Here is a 15,123-nt window from a genome sequence, read left to right as displayed (position 1 = left end):
CTTTCCGTGTCTGTGTTTTCTAGCTTTCCTCTCTTGGTTCTTGTTTCTCTCTTACCTTAAGCATGGGCTTATTTTCTTGTTAGATGAAATACTCCATACAAATCGAACCTGAGGTATGTGTGAATGTGTGTGTAGGGGGAAGGGGGCGTGGCGTTGTGATGGTTGTGTCCTCCCTTCCCCTCTCTGTCTCCTTCTCTTCCTGCTGCTGTCTATGGTGCCTTTGTGAAGCCCAGCAACGCGCCTCCACTGTCAAGAACTTGCAGAGATGGTCAGCTACTTAGCTTACAGCTTTTCACTTCTGGGCCAGCCTCTACTTGGGGACCTATCTGGGTAACTGATAAAGCTGAGATTTCAATTGGCAAAACCAACGTCCCCTTTGCCAGGCATCCCGGCTGCTCTTCCTTTGGAAAGCATTCACTCAAACCTCACATCTGTGACACGAATTCAGCCCTTAAAAGACTGATCTTTTTAAAAACCACGACCTTTGAGTCTGACCCAGTATACACGGAAGCTCAAGAATGTGGGGCTCTGAGAGACAGAGATGAGCTTTGACAAGGGCAAGAGGCGAATCTTGCAGGGAGGACCAAAGGACCAGACTTCACAAGCGACTCCAGATCTGCCAGGAATCCTCCTGCAAACCCAGTGCCCTTTGGCTCCGGTGTTTTGCACCTGTAAACTACATATGACAGTCATTGGGTCCTAGTCCTATTATATTACAAGACAGCCAGGTGTGTGCACGCCTGTCCCCACCCCTCGGCGACCAAGTGCAAATGAGGCTGTTAACTCTGACCTTGCATCTCAGCTCTGCAGCTGAAACTCCACTTCTCTGAGACCCTTTGGTTGAGCCGCTTTGGGTCAGAGGCGACAGACCCCTGTCTTACAATACAGGAGCCGCGCCTGGGGGTGGGGGTGGGGGGCGGAGCAGCCGGAGCAGCCGGAGCAGGTTCTAGGGCACCGAGCGTGGCAGGCTCGGAGGCCGGTGGCTGTCGCCCGCGGGAGCGAAAGCCGGCTGTAGGCGGCTCCTTCCTGTGCAAACTTTTCTGTGCTCTTCCTCCTCCCGCGCTGCGCCCCGCTGCTTGCGGCCGCCTCCCCGCCCTGCCAGCCGGCCAGGGGCTCCACGCGGGGCCGCGGCGGACAGCGCAGCCCTTTGCGCCGGCTCCACCCTGCCTGAGCTTGCTCCCTCCTGGCGCCTAGAGCGGATGGCGGAAGCCGGCAGGAGTCCTGAGATGTCCCCGGACCAGCCAGCGGGCCAGGAGGCGGCGGCGGCGGAGGCTCTGGACCCCGAACCCGAGGCTCCCGGGCCACCGGTGCCTTCCCTGCGCTGGCTTCCCGGGGATCCGAGTCCCCGTGGCCGCTCCCAGAGCGACCTGTCGTCAGCCTCGAGCCGGGGCCGCCCGCTCAGAGTCCACATCTCCGGCTCAGGTAAGGGTGGCTCTGAATGGCCCGGAGTGGTCCAGGGAGGGCTAACCCCGGCAGGTGAGGATCGCCGTATGGCGATCTTCCCTGGACGTTCGGGAGCAGCCGTGGGGGTTAGGGGACGAGAGCAAGGGCGAAAGCTGTAGTCCCCACATCGCCACCTCCTGCTGGGCTTCAAAGGCTTGGTGTCCCTTGGCTGAGCGGCAGGCGACCGGTGGGTGCGCCCGAGTGGGTGCGCCGCTCTTCTGCGCGGGTGCCCACAGCGCGATTTTCGCGGGTTCCCCTGGACTCCCGCTTGGTTGTGCAGCGCCAGGCGGCACCAGTTTTGGCTTTGGGTCTAGGGCTAATTTGGTTCTTGGGCTATTTGGTCTTTTATGGGACTGTGGTCCTTCGGAAGGGTGTGGTCCCTTCACTTCATGGGTAAGCACAGGGTTTGAAAGGTAACCCTACTCACTCCTACTTCTGAAATAGAGATTTCTTGGAGCGGGTCGGGAGGGGGTTGCTGGTAACAGGATAGGGGAATCCAGTTTCCCTGACTGTGAAAAGCCATAGAGGTGTTATTGAGAGCTAGGCCTGGCTCTGTGTGTGTGTGTGTGTGTCTGCTGTAATGTTCTCTGGAAAGCCTGGGGCCAGTATTGCTGTTGTAGAGAGAAACCTGTGTCCTGTGTCCTCTAAGGACAGGCGACAACTAGGAACTTCACTGAGACCCAATGCTACCCAGGCTGCGGTGAGTGAAGGAGGACAAATTGCTTAACTTTGTCTCAGTGGTCAACGTGGAACGATGGTGATGGTATGGCATATCAAGTGGAGACATTAGGCAGATTGTCGTTATTTAAAATATCCCGAGAACTGGAAAAACTTTTGTCTTTAAGTCCAACAGTTTTCAAGGGTGGTTTTTTGTTTGTTTGTTTATAATTTTCAACATGTGACCGCTGCATGGGAACTAGAGAAGGACGGGGCGCGGGGGGCGGGGGGGGGCATGAGAATGACCAGTTTCAGGAAAACGCTTACTAATGCGAACTGCACCCCCCAACACACATTCCCCTGCGGTGTCTTTCCCCACGTTCTGAGGTCTGGGGTCATGCCTTCCTTGATGATTTTCCCCGTTTGTTTATTTGTGTATGCGCGCACGCAGGTACACCTCAGAATGCATGGAGAAGTCGGAGGCCTTGTTCATCAATCCACTAAGCCTCCTTTCCAAACCCTTTCACAGTCTTGAAAGCAACCTCATCCAACCAAAGCCAAGTTCTTGCTTGGAAAGCACACATTTCAGTGGCCCTTGTCTCCACTTCAGCCACCTAACTCGGTTATGTTACGCTATGATCTTTGCTACCCCATGTGTTCAAGAAGCATCAACAGTGTTTCTTATCTGATTTTGGAGATCTCCTTGGACAAAGGCAAGTCAGATGTTAAGCTTAAGTTGTGAGATGCCCACGCCAAAAGTTACTTTGTGAGAAGTGTTGAGTTTGGAAAGACGTTTTTGCTTTCTCTTTGGGGCCAAACAGAATTGGAGCTGTAAGTGATCTTGACTGACTTCTTATAAGATGAAAGGATTAACCATTCTGAAGACCCAAAGAGAGAAGTGAGTATTAGTTTAGCTGGTGTCGGTAGATAAACACATATAACTGTCTCAGGTTTTTATTTGTAAGGCTAGGAATTAAAGTTGCACGCTGGCAATAGCAGTGGGAACCGTTTAAGTGTGCATGTATGTGCTTGCACCAGTCACAGGAGCAGCTATCACTCTAAAAGGAATATAATTTCCCTGTGTCATATAATGGATAAAAGGAAGTGGCAGCTCTCGAGTCACTTGTCCCTGCATCTTAGAATGTTGGTGCTCAGGTAGGACAGAGAACTTCTTCCAGGGAACTTCCTGTATCTCATGTCCAGAGCTGAGCTTTGGGTCTCTAAGAGCAGGCTGGATAAAAGCACAAACTCACCTTTCTTTGAATCAGGAGGACAACAAATGAACACATCCCTAATGCATTTCCCATGACAGCCAGAGGCTTTGAGCAGGCTGACATGCCCAAGCTATCTTAGGAGCACAATTAAATGGTTAATCTCTTTATGACAACAGTCCTTGGCCTGACTCTGAAGCAGACCCAATTTCCTGGCTGTTACCAGAAACTCTGGGCATGCTAGAGCTGGGTTCTATGACTTCCAGAATCAGTCTCTGGACCAGCAGTACCGGCTTCTTCTAATCTCACTCCCTCCCAGGCACACCTACTTGATCTGAATCTGCATGCCGAAAAACTGAAAGATTGCCCAGGCTCTTTTCTTCTCCTTCTCCTTCTCCTTCTCCTTCTCCTTCTCCTTCTCCTTCTCCTTCTCCTTCTCCTTCTCCTTCTCCTTCTCCTTCTCCTTCTCCTTCTCCTTCTCCTCCCCCTTCTCCTTCTCCTCCTCCTCCTCTTCCTCCTCTTCCCCCTTCTTCTCCTCCTTCTTCTTCCTCCTCCTCCTTCTCCTTCGTCTTCATCTTCATATTCTTCTTCTTTCAAATTTATAGTCTAAGAAGTCTTTACTTCAGACACCAAGGTTCAATCTTAACTATACATAGGATCACTTGGGGAAACTGAGAACAACCAGCAAACAGTTTCTGGATGGGTCCATCTCGGGGATTTTGCTCTTGATTGGCATCAGGTACAGCCTGGGCATCAGGTAACTGAAAGGCTTAGCCAAACTGGAAACTTGCCATTCCTTTTGCCATGCAATATTGGAACATTGCAACCAGAGTTGGCCTAAGGAAAGGGAGGCTTGCAGCACACGATTCCTTCTCTCCCTCTGCCACACCCTCCCAAGCATCTTCCCTTGCTTCCAGTCTTGATTTGCTAGTTGTCAAAGAGTTCTTCCTGTGAGATCACTTCAGATAATGAGTTAATTCCTTGATGTTAGCCCTTCATGCTGGATGAGCATCAAGCAAGAAGGGAAATCATCTTTGGCAAAGCCATAGAGGAGAGGAGAATGAATGCAAAGAAAGATTCCCTTCTTGGATTATCAGACAATAACCACTCCGAGACAAAGGACCACACTCTCTTGTCTTCATCCATCATCCCACTTTCTGCCCTAGCTTCCTGTCCATCCTTGAAACTCAGCTCCCCCAAATTGCTAACTGCTGCATTTTGAGTCATCAGTGCCAATCATTCTTAAAGGCCTTCTCAGGACCAGCGGTGTATGGAGACATCCAAAGAGCCCCTGCTACCCTGGTTGTCCTGGGTTTTTGCCAACTTTTCTAAATGAAAATATCTCAGAGTTTAAGGGCTTTTATTTACTTTTGGATTCAGGAGCTAATTTTTCCACACAAAAATACATGCAGCTTATCAGCAAAAACTATCACTTCTTAATTTAAAATCCATACAAAATGAGCAAAGACCCAAATATTTTTGAGTAAATAGACTGCTTTTATCTCTAGAGCTAGGCCAGAAAACTATTGCCCAGACAGAAACTATTGTGCCTTCCATCTTGGCTTGTTTTAAAAGCCTGATTCATCTGTGAATGAACGGGTCTCTCCTCAGTCAGGATGCACCTGATGTGGGCCCAAAACAAGAGAGTTGTGAAGAATTTAGGCAACTGGTTCCTCTTTCTCTGTCACTTTCTTAAAGCTGGCCTGACCTCAGCAGGTCCACAGCTTCTGCCTGACTCTCCAATGGCAGGCTTTCTTCCTCTCTAGTTTGGGGCCTTTCCTGCCCTCACTTGAGTTTCCTCAGTCAGTTGTAACACCCAGCGTACACACAAGACCCACCCCTGGGACACCCAGACCCTTCCTTTTGTGAGCGCTGTGGAGTCTGTGGTTGTCTGGGGAAGGATTCTCTGTTCAAATTCTTAAGAAAGAACCTACTGTGTGAAACATCCTGAAAGAACCTACTGTGTGAAGCATGCTCATATAGCAGGCTGTAAATAATAGGTCCCGGGGAAGCCTGATGTTTGGCTCCCCTTGTGAGCCCATCCAATCCCAAGCTGGTTTCAGCTGGTTTCAGAGGTCCCAGGACCCACATGTGTCCACTTAACTACACTGAGCATGAATGCTGTCTACCCATTTGTTTGTTCTTTTATTCACGTGGTATTTCTTGATGTCACTGTGTGCCAGGCACAGTTCCAGACACGGGCATATGGCAGCAAGTGAATATGATTCTATAATCTTGGATGCAAGGCTAAAAGCACAAAAGCTCTTCAGAGAGGGCATGGCAACCAGAGACAGTGTCTGTCCATGGATCAAAGCCATGTATCATGCAGTATGGGTGGTATGTTACCTTGTGGTGCGAGTCATTTATAAACTAGGTGCCTGCTACAGGTAGAGTCGAGCTCACCACTCCTCTATTGTGGCCCAGAGACTGGTGTGAAGCTGGCATTTATTCTGAGTTGTATGCGCTGCAAGAGGCACTTTAGGCATGGGAGCATACCTTGATGCTTCATGTATTTATTCAATTAGGTCAAAGCTAGTGGACCAAAGACAGAGGCGGCAGAGGCATCCCTCGGGGACCCATGATCAAGTGGGGAGAAAAGGGGTAGGCAGTAAGCTAAACATGGCACAATAGGAAAGTACAAGCTGTGATCAGGCTCTGTGGCAGCTGTGAAAATAGCCTGGGAAAGGTCCCGGGAAGGATCTCCCAGAGGCTGTAGAACCATGGTCTTCACCCCCCTCCCCCCTTTCTGCAGAAAGTGGAACTCAAACATGGAAATAGACACATGGAGGAAGGGAGTGTTTGGAAAAAGAATCAGCACATTAAAGCCCGAAACAACCGGCATGACCAAAGATGACCTGAAGCTGCTTGGCTTTGCTTGGTGCAAAGAAGGAAGAGAAGGATGTAGCAGGAAAGCCGAGGGCAGACTCGGAGGTGGCAGTGTCTGACTGGTTATAGGAACACACTGGTAGTGGTATTTGTGAGTCTGATGGAAATACATTCTGAATGTGTCTCTACATGTTCAACTGGAGGCCCTGACGACAGTGGAAGAACACAGGCACAGGAGAGAGAAATAAGATTGTGGTTATCGTCTCTGTGATCTTGGTCATGTTCATTCCCTCCCTGTACTTGACTTCCTCATAGCTGACCTGGAAATGATTAGTAAGCGTTAATACCTTGCTTACTGGATGGTTATGGGGGTGAAAGGTGAGAAACAGATCTTGAACTTTAAGGCTCTGGGTAAAGTGTGTCATCTGGCATACTTCTATTGAAAGGTTGGTTTAAGTACATTAGCAGGAGTCTCTCACCTTGCATACACTGTGAGACACTCACAAACAGAAGTCAGCTTTCCTTATTTTTGCATTGTTGGTGCCTAGGTTTTAGGACCTGATATATACAGTACATACAAGTGCCTGCTTGATATTTATGGAACTGATGAATGGCTTAACTAGGTCAGATATTTTAGCGTTAGACATCTGTCAAAAAGTAGCCTAAAGTATGTGTGTGTGTAGGTGTGTGTGTGTGTGTGTGAGTGTGTGTGTGTCTGTGTGTGTGTGTGTCTGTGTGTGTGTGTCTGTGTATGTGTGTGTAGGTGTGAGTGTGTGTGAGTGTGTGTGTATGTGTGTATGTGTGTGTGTGTCTGTGTGTGTCTGTGTGTGTGTGTGTGTGTGTGTGTAGGTGTGTTTGGGTGCATGTGCACTATAGTTTTGATTCTCAGATTTCTAACGTGAAAAAGAACCAAGCAGATGAGTTCATTTTCTTTTTCAAGAGCTGCTCATAAGCTCCCTAGAGCTTCCAGGGAAGGGGCCTATTGCACAAGGCTCACTGAGCCACAGCCACAGGAGACAGTTTGTAGAGAGGAAGTAATGACTCTCTGTCCCACCTGAGGCCAGTACAGATGAAATCCCAGACCCGGGGACTCTGCAGAATCATGGGAATGCTCTGCTAGTACCAGATCCAAGAGTGTGGCGAAGGAGGGTGAGAAGGCAGCAAACTGTGACTGATGCAGTCCTGAGCTGGCTGCACACACCACCAGGCTTCACCTTCACAGCGACCTTCCCTTTCGAGATAGGGAAAATGGTTTTTAAAAGGTGGAGGCGGACAGCCATTGGGTGTCAGGGAAATCCTGGACCCAGAACCACATCTTCCTGACTTCAGAGTACACACGCCAGGTCTCAGTGTGCTGGAGCACCCACTGTCCCCTCATAGAAAGAGCTCAGGGAACCCCACCACCTCCACCAAAAAGGAGAAAGCTACATCATATTTTAAAACTCAAATACACCATTGTGAGGAAGAGCATCAGGATGAACAACTCTTCTGGATTAACTTCAGGGCTCAGGGAATGGAAGATCCAGGTTTACATGCCTGTCTGTGTAAAAGCTGGACACATACTGAGAACCAGTGTGCTCTCGTGTCCTACTGCGAGTGGAGTGGTGGAAACAGGAGAAAGCCCACAAGTGTGCAGGCCAGCTAGCCTGGCCTATGCAATGGAATTCACCAAAACTCTCACAAACACAGGAGGAGGAGAGCACCAGCCCCTGAGACTGCTCTCTTATCTCCACATGTGCACAACAGCACATGTACACTCATGTCTACACACATGAACACACATATGAATACACACATGCACGCAAGAAGACACACACATGAATGCTCTTGCTCAAACACACATGCACACACACACATGTGTACACCCACCTACACAAGAATTCTCTCTCTCTCTCTCTCTCGCTCTCTCTCTCTCTCTCTCACACACACACACACACACACAACACACACACACCCCAATCAGAAGTTTTTCTGCCAAAATAAAATTCTTTCAAGTCCTTAGCTTAGTGGCTGCCCACTCTAAGGCACATCTAACAGGTCAAGTTTTAGCAACATTCCAAGCCAGTAGTACTAGTCAGAAATCACTAATTAGTCACCCTTTTAATCGAAAACTACCCAGGCTTGGAGTTATGAGCACAACTCGTATGTAAGGACCATAGTGCATCTCAAAGTTCAAGTGTACTTTCAGATACAATGAAACTCGGGAGAGAAGAAAACAGCACAAAACTGGGAGGCAGCCTCAGTGCGTGAGTCATCGCCTTTGATCACAGTAGCTGAAAGCTGCACAAAGCAGTAGGCTGTACTGACTTGCCTTAGAAAAGTGTCTTAGCTTACTTTGTGACCAACCAGCTAACTCTTGACATTTATGAACCTTACCTTGCAAGTTTTTTGGTGCCTCTGTGAGGTCTTGGAGAGAAAAATAACGAAAGAAAATAACTTATGTCTCCTAACAGGAAGACTCTTAAGACTTATGATAATTGCATCTTATGAGAAAGGTCATCTCAGTGACTCTATCTATCTTATTTTTGAGATCAATGTGTCCTTTTAGGTCTCTGGACTGTGGTTCAAGAATGTCAAAGGCACAGGTAGGACTTTGCTTTGGATCAGCAGCTCTTATATCTGAAGTATAAGTGTGTCTGTCTGTCTGTCTGTCACACACACACACACACACACACACACACACACACACACACAGAGTTATATGTGATATGTAATTTATTGTTGTGACCCAAGTGAATGTCTCTGATTTTCTCCAGTGTTCACATGTAGTCTTACCTACCTGATTGTTGGCTTGTCTTCCTGTAGATGTGTAACGTCCCTTGAAGCGGCCTAAACATCAATAATTAAGGTATTACAAGCTCTTCTTCCTCAACCTACCAGACACCATAGATTCTAAACTTCTACTCCAGAAGCCTTGGTGGACAGAAAGGCATGGTGATGATGACAGAGAATTCATCCAGATTTAATAAGCAAATTCCTCTTCACAGTTGGTATATCAGAGGAGTGCGTGCTTATTCCAGTCATAATATTACTGGTCACAACAGACTTTGACTTCCAATACTTCCCAGCATGGTGCTTTGCTTAAGAATATTTATGATCAATTGTGACCTCTCACTTTTGTGTGTGTGTGTCTGTCTGTCTGTGTTTTTTAATGTATGTATGTGTGCAGGCACATGTATACATGTGTGTACGTGCATGTGAATGACAGAGGTCAGTCGAGCATTGTTTCTCTAGTGTCATCTACCTTATTATTATTAAATATTGCTTTTAAATTTCTTTAAATATAAATAGTGTGTGTGTGTGTGTGTGTGTGCGCGCGCGTGCGCGCGCGCGCAGGTCATGGAACCTGTGTAGAGGTCATATGACAACTTTGAGGGATTGGTTCTCTTCTTCAGCAATGTGGGTCTTTGGAATTGAACTCAGCACATCCATTTTGGCAGCAAGTGCCTTTACCTTCAGAGCCATCTCAATGACCCCTTCCATCTTATTTTTAAGATAGCCTCTCCTTGGCTTGGACCTCTTCCATTAAGCCAGACTGGCTGGCCAATGAGCCTCAGAGAGCCATCCATCTCTACCTACCTCAATGCTGAGATTACAATGGCATGCTACCACACCCAATGTGGTGGTTTGAATAAAAATAGCCCCCATAGATCCATAGGAAGTGGCACTATTAGGAGGTGTGGCTTCATTGGAGTAGGTGTGCCTTTGTTGGAGGAGTGCATCATGAGGGGGTGGGCTTTGGGGTCTTAAACCAGGCCTAGTGGGTCAATTCACTTCCTGCTGTCTGTCAGTCTGGATTTAGAACTCTCGACACCTTCTCCAGAACCATACCGACTTCTATGCCACCATGCTTCACACCATGATAATAATGGACTAAACCGCTGAACTATAAGTCAGCCCCAAATAAATCTTTTCCTTTTTAAGAGTGTTTGTAGTTATGGTGTCTCTTCACAGCAATAACATCCTAATTAAGATATCCAACTTTTTTTGTAATGTGAATTCTGAATATAGAACTCAGGTCCTGTGCTTGCAAGCCAGACACAGTTTCAAGTACCAATTGAACTATCACCCCAGCCCTGTGATGGCTGTTTTTGTTCCCTTATGGAGGCTATAATTCAGTATAGGTCTTCAGAGCTCACTTTGCAAGTCCCAGATTCCTACCATAAAGTAAGAGTTGAGGCACTGCAAAAAGGGCAAGGTTTATGGCCATATGGTGAGAATAGATTCCTATGTCCTTGCAGGAGGTTTCATGGTAATAAGAGTTATTTGGACAGCTACTCAGTGGGCGAGCAGGTCCAATACAGAGGTGCGTGTTAGTTTAAGGCCTAAAGGAAGGAGTTGAAATGGAGGGTAATCTCTTACCCTATTGTCTTATATTTCTGGAGATCTGTCTATCTATCTATCTATCTATCTATCTATCTATCTATCTATCTATCTATCTATCTATCTATCTATCATATATCTATCTATCATATATCTATCTATCTATCTATCTATCTATCTATCTAGTGCATATGAACTGCTATAATAAAAATGCCATAGACTATTAAAACAACACAGATTTATTTCTCACAGATTTGAAGGCCAGGAATTTTTATTCCAGCAGTCTGGGTGTGACTTGGATGTCAGTTCTTTTGATAGCAAGCTATCTGCCAACAACTAAGCCAAAGTGTTTATCGTATGTATATAGGAACAGGTAAAAACTTGATTCTCAAATGTTCTAAACTGAAAAATATAATCAAGTAGATGTTTGTATGGCTTTTTCATGAGCTGCACATGAGCTCCCTAGAGCTTCCAGGGAAGGGGCCTATTGCACAAGGCTCACTGAGCCACAGCCACAGGAGACAGTTTGTAGAGAGGAAGTAATGACTCTCTGTCCCACCTGAGACCAGTACAGATGAAATCCCAGACCCGGGGACTCTGCAGAATCATGGGAATGCTCTGCTAGTACCAGATCCAAGAGTGTGGCGAAGGAGGGTGAGTAGGCAGCAAACTGTGACTGATGCAGTCCTGAGCTGGCTGCACACACCACCAGGCTTCACCTTGACAGCAACCCCTTTCAACGTAAGGAACCTAGTTTTTAAAAATTGAATTGGGAGCTGGGCAGTAGTGGTTCATGCCTTTAATTTCAGCCTCCAGGAGGCAGAGGCAGAGGCGGAGGAGGAGGCGGAGGAAGTGGCAGATTTCTGTAAGTTCAGGGCAGTCTGGTCTACAGTGAGTCCCACGACAGTCAGGGATACAGAGAAACCCTGTTTCAAAACAAGCAAGCAAGCAAGCAAACAAACAAAAACTGAATTCAGGATGCTCAAGTCCTTTGGGTGGCAGGGAAGTAACTGTACCTGACTTCAGAGTCCACACTTTTTGCTCGTGTGCATCTGAGTACATATCCGTCACCCATCATAGAAGCAGCTCATGGACACCACCCCAAAATGGAGACAATGTTGCCATATCATAACACTTTGCAAATATTATTGTGTAAGGGGATGTTTCTTGATTCATCGATGCCTACCTTCTTACTGTGTTGTCACATGGTAGAGAGAGTAAATAAGATTTCCTCTATGGGTGTTAGTTCCATTCATTACCACACTTCCTCTAGTCCCAGTTCCCTCTCAAATACCTCCAAATTAGAGAGAAGAGTTCCAACATTTGCATTGTAAGTGGATATAGACAATTATTCTTTAACACTATCTATATTATCCATTCATCTACATCCTTCCCAGATTTCTCTGCCTTTGTATACACATGTTACTATCAATGCTCCTAAATTGACCTGTCTTCAAACTAGCAGTGAGACTCACTGGATTCCAGTTCTAAAAGCACCAGAACCAACCAACCCAGCTCTCTTGTCTCAACATATGCTGGGATGGGGACACAAGAGGTAATGTGTCCATGTGGTTATACAGAAGACAGTTCTTGAAGGGAGGTGGGAGAGTTGAAGGCACATGAAAAATCTTTACTGTTTCATGTCCAAGGACTGGGAAATCGAGGAATTCCTGGATTCCAGGAGGCAAAGCTCCCACTGAGGAAAGCCAGATGTCTGTTGTGATGGCCATTCTAGGTTTCCAACTTCATTAAGATCTATAATGAAAAGCTTAGACTCAGGCATGGTGGTGCACTCCTTTAATCCCAGGGGACAGAGGCAAGCAGATCTCTAAGTTCAAGGCCAGACTGGGACAGAGCAAGTTCCAAGTAAAGAAGAGCTTAGGTCCAGGGTGGTGGTACATAGCTTTAATCTGGGACACACCTTCTGCTGGAGAAACTGAGTTCTACATCTTGATCTGAAGGCAGCCAGGAGAATACTAGCATCCTCAGGCATCTAGCAGGAAGCTCTCTTCCACACTGGGTGAAGCCTCAGCATAGGAGAGACCCCAAAGCCCACTCCCACAGTGATGCACTTCCTCCAACAAGGCCACACCTGCTAACAGTACCACTCCCTGTGGGTCAAGCATATTCAAACCACCACATCTGTTAAGGTCAGAGAGTTGAGAAAAGGAGTAAACTAAGAAAACTGTTATGATACAGTTGGTTATGACAGAGTGGGTATTGCTTCACACAGTGGGGCCAGTTGGAGGTTTGAGAATACAAACAGAGATGGAGGTACCTTATCGAACAGCAGGGTAAGAGTAGGAAAGGTGATAGAAGTCACCCTTTGTAGAATGGAACCACCCTTTGAATCATGGATCATAGGATTTTATGCTTTGAGAATTAGAAATAACCCAGAAGAAGATCTGGCACGAAGGTCAATGATTTCTCTCCCTGAAGGATATAATGTCCTTCCTAACAACTCCATCCTAGCCTGTTTGGTACCTGCTACCGTGGCACCATTTAGATGCTATTTCCATTCAGAGTAGCTCTCAAGGCATCTTATAAAGCCCCCTCATTACTCTAGGAATATTACAGGGATCAAGGCTTGCCTTTCTCCAAATGGAGCCCTATGGAAGGAAGGCTGACTTGGACCCTCACTCTCTAGGGACCACATCCTCCCAGATGGTGATCTGACTTCAAGGACCTGTTTAGGCAGTGAAATGCCATTCCACTGGCCTCATTTGATCAGATATATCTCAACAAGAATTGGACCCAGCTCAAGATTTGAGGGCATTCACTGGAACGACTGCTCCTTAGCCTCAGAGAAGTTTGGCTAGAGTTTGGTCATTGTCAGGGAGGAGAGGCAATTAAGAATATTATATTGTGAAATCAGGATCTCTGAAGAGGATGATAGTGTACTGAGGTGAAGATGAAGGGATTGCAACATTACAGATGATGAAGCCAGACCCTGCTGAGAAACTGAGAGCTGAAGTCCTAAGGACTTTGGGTATAGCCAAAGGAAAAACTTTCCTGCAAGAGGGAGGAACAAAGGGGTATTGGGTCTTGAGACTATTGCTTTCCTGGAATGAGACAGGGAACTTAGCAGAGATGTCATGTTCTTGGATGAAAAGCCAAGTTTGACTTTTTCTCTCAGGTTCCATACCAGCATAAGAGCAAACCCACCTCCAGCGTCTAGGGTGGCCCTCCTTACACTAACTAATAGGCAGCCATTAGAAAACTAATCCAAAGCCCTCAATGTAACATGGTAAAGTAGCTAACTCATTTAAATGTTCTTCTCTAACCAGCAACATTTCTTTTACTAAGTGAGGAGAACAGCTGTCCTCCATGTCTCCTGAGATGTTTATGTTTGTCCTACCTTTAGATACACTCTTAAAGTAAAAAGTAGCAAGTACAGATGTGCCTCAGATAAAATGTGCAATTCTTGCATTCCCTAACCTCATTCCTAGATAACTCAACTCAGGCTTGTCATAACACATAAGTATGAAGAAATGTCTTTTTTCACCCTCAGAATTTGGAGATTTTATATATATACACATACACACACATATATATATATATATGTATCTATATATCTATATCTATATATATGCATATGTATATTCTTATTGGAAACCATGCTTTTTATTCAGAAGCTTCTTGACTAATAGATGATTGTTCACTCTTGGAGGTGGCAGCCAGTCTGATGGTCTGTCTAACTGTGTTTTCTATAAGCGCATCCCTATTAAGTATTCAGTGTTTCCCTAAACTTTTAGTATTGCAATTGCATTGCTAGTTCTTTTAATGTTACTGTGACTTACACATGAGAGAATCAACTTAAGGATTTCAGGGGTTTCCATCCATGGTTGGCCAGTGCCATGTTACTTTGTGGTGGTGAGGGCAAAGTTCTTGTTGAAGGATGTTCCCAAATGAAGCTGTTCACCTTCCAGCATCCAGGAAGCAGAGAGGGTGGAACATATCTGTGCTAGCTGGCTTCCTTTCCTCTCCTTGTTCTATCTAACCTTCTCTCCCTGTAGGATGCTACCACTCACATTAAGAGAACATCTTCTCCCTCAGGTACTGTCCCATATGCAATGTGTTTATTTGGGGCTCATAGTTGCAAAGAATTAGAGCTCATGTTGGTGGAGTGGAGGTAGCAGGCCACAGGTGGTTGGAACAGTAACAGAGAGCTCATGTCTTGAACCACAGCAGGAGGCAAAGAATGTGCTGGGGATGATGGGAGGTTTTGGAAGACTTAATGCACCCTCACCTTACCCTGCCTCATGATGCACCTCTCTCAACAAGGACACACCTCCTAATCCTTCCTAAGCAGTTCCACCATCTAGAGACCAAGCATTCAAACATAGGAGCCTATGGGGGTCCTTCTACCACAGCAAGAAAGAGAACTTGTGGCTGAGAAGCAGGGTAGTATTGGTAACTAGAAAATCACTGCGAGGAAACAGGAAGGGTAAGAAACAAGATAGATACAAAAGGGAGGTGGGTTAAGCCAACCTGCAGTTGATCAGCTGCTTGTGGAGAAAAGTGGGAGGCTCGTACTAAATGACTTAGCAGGGTTCTTCACTCCAACTCTGTTCAATGAGAACACATGAGACCTCTGTCGAGAGAAAACAGCACAGAATAGCGTTCAATTTTGAGCTGGCTCAGGCCTGCTAACACATTATCA

At 46.4% G+C, this 15,123-nt stretch overlaps 1 protein-coding gene across 11 annotated transcripts in view; it reads left to right on the top strand.

Annotated features, from left to right (window-relative positions):
* The first annotated feature begins 952 nt into the window (after nt 1-952).
* The window catches only part of Phactr2 (phosphatase and actin regulator 2), a 266,809-nt gene continuing 252,638 nt past the window's right edge, over nt 953-15,123 (top strand). For 9 of the 11 annotated variants that reach the window (XM_006512676.3, XM_006512675.3, XM_006512674.3 and 6 more), the window contains exon 1: nt 1,061-1,422. In XM_006512676.3, coding sequence (XP_006512739.1) covers nt 1,200-1,422 — 223 coding nt within the window. In that variant the 5' untranslated portion in view covers nt 1,061-1,199. Of the gene's footprint in view, nt 1,423-15,123 lie in introns of all 11 variants that reach the window. The other 2 variants (XM_006512673.4, NM_001195065.1) reach the window with 2 other exon arrangements.

Source organism: Mus musculus, chromosome 10 (assembly GCF_000001635.26).
Source record: "Mus musculus strain C57BL/6J chromosome 10, GRCm38.p6 C57BL/6J".
NCBI classification, from domain to species: Eukaryota; Metazoa; Chordata; class Mammalia; order Rodentia; family Muridae; genus Mus; species Mus musculus.
Note: the sequence above shows the minus strand (reverse complement) of the source record. Positions and strands in the feature narration are given on the sequence as shown.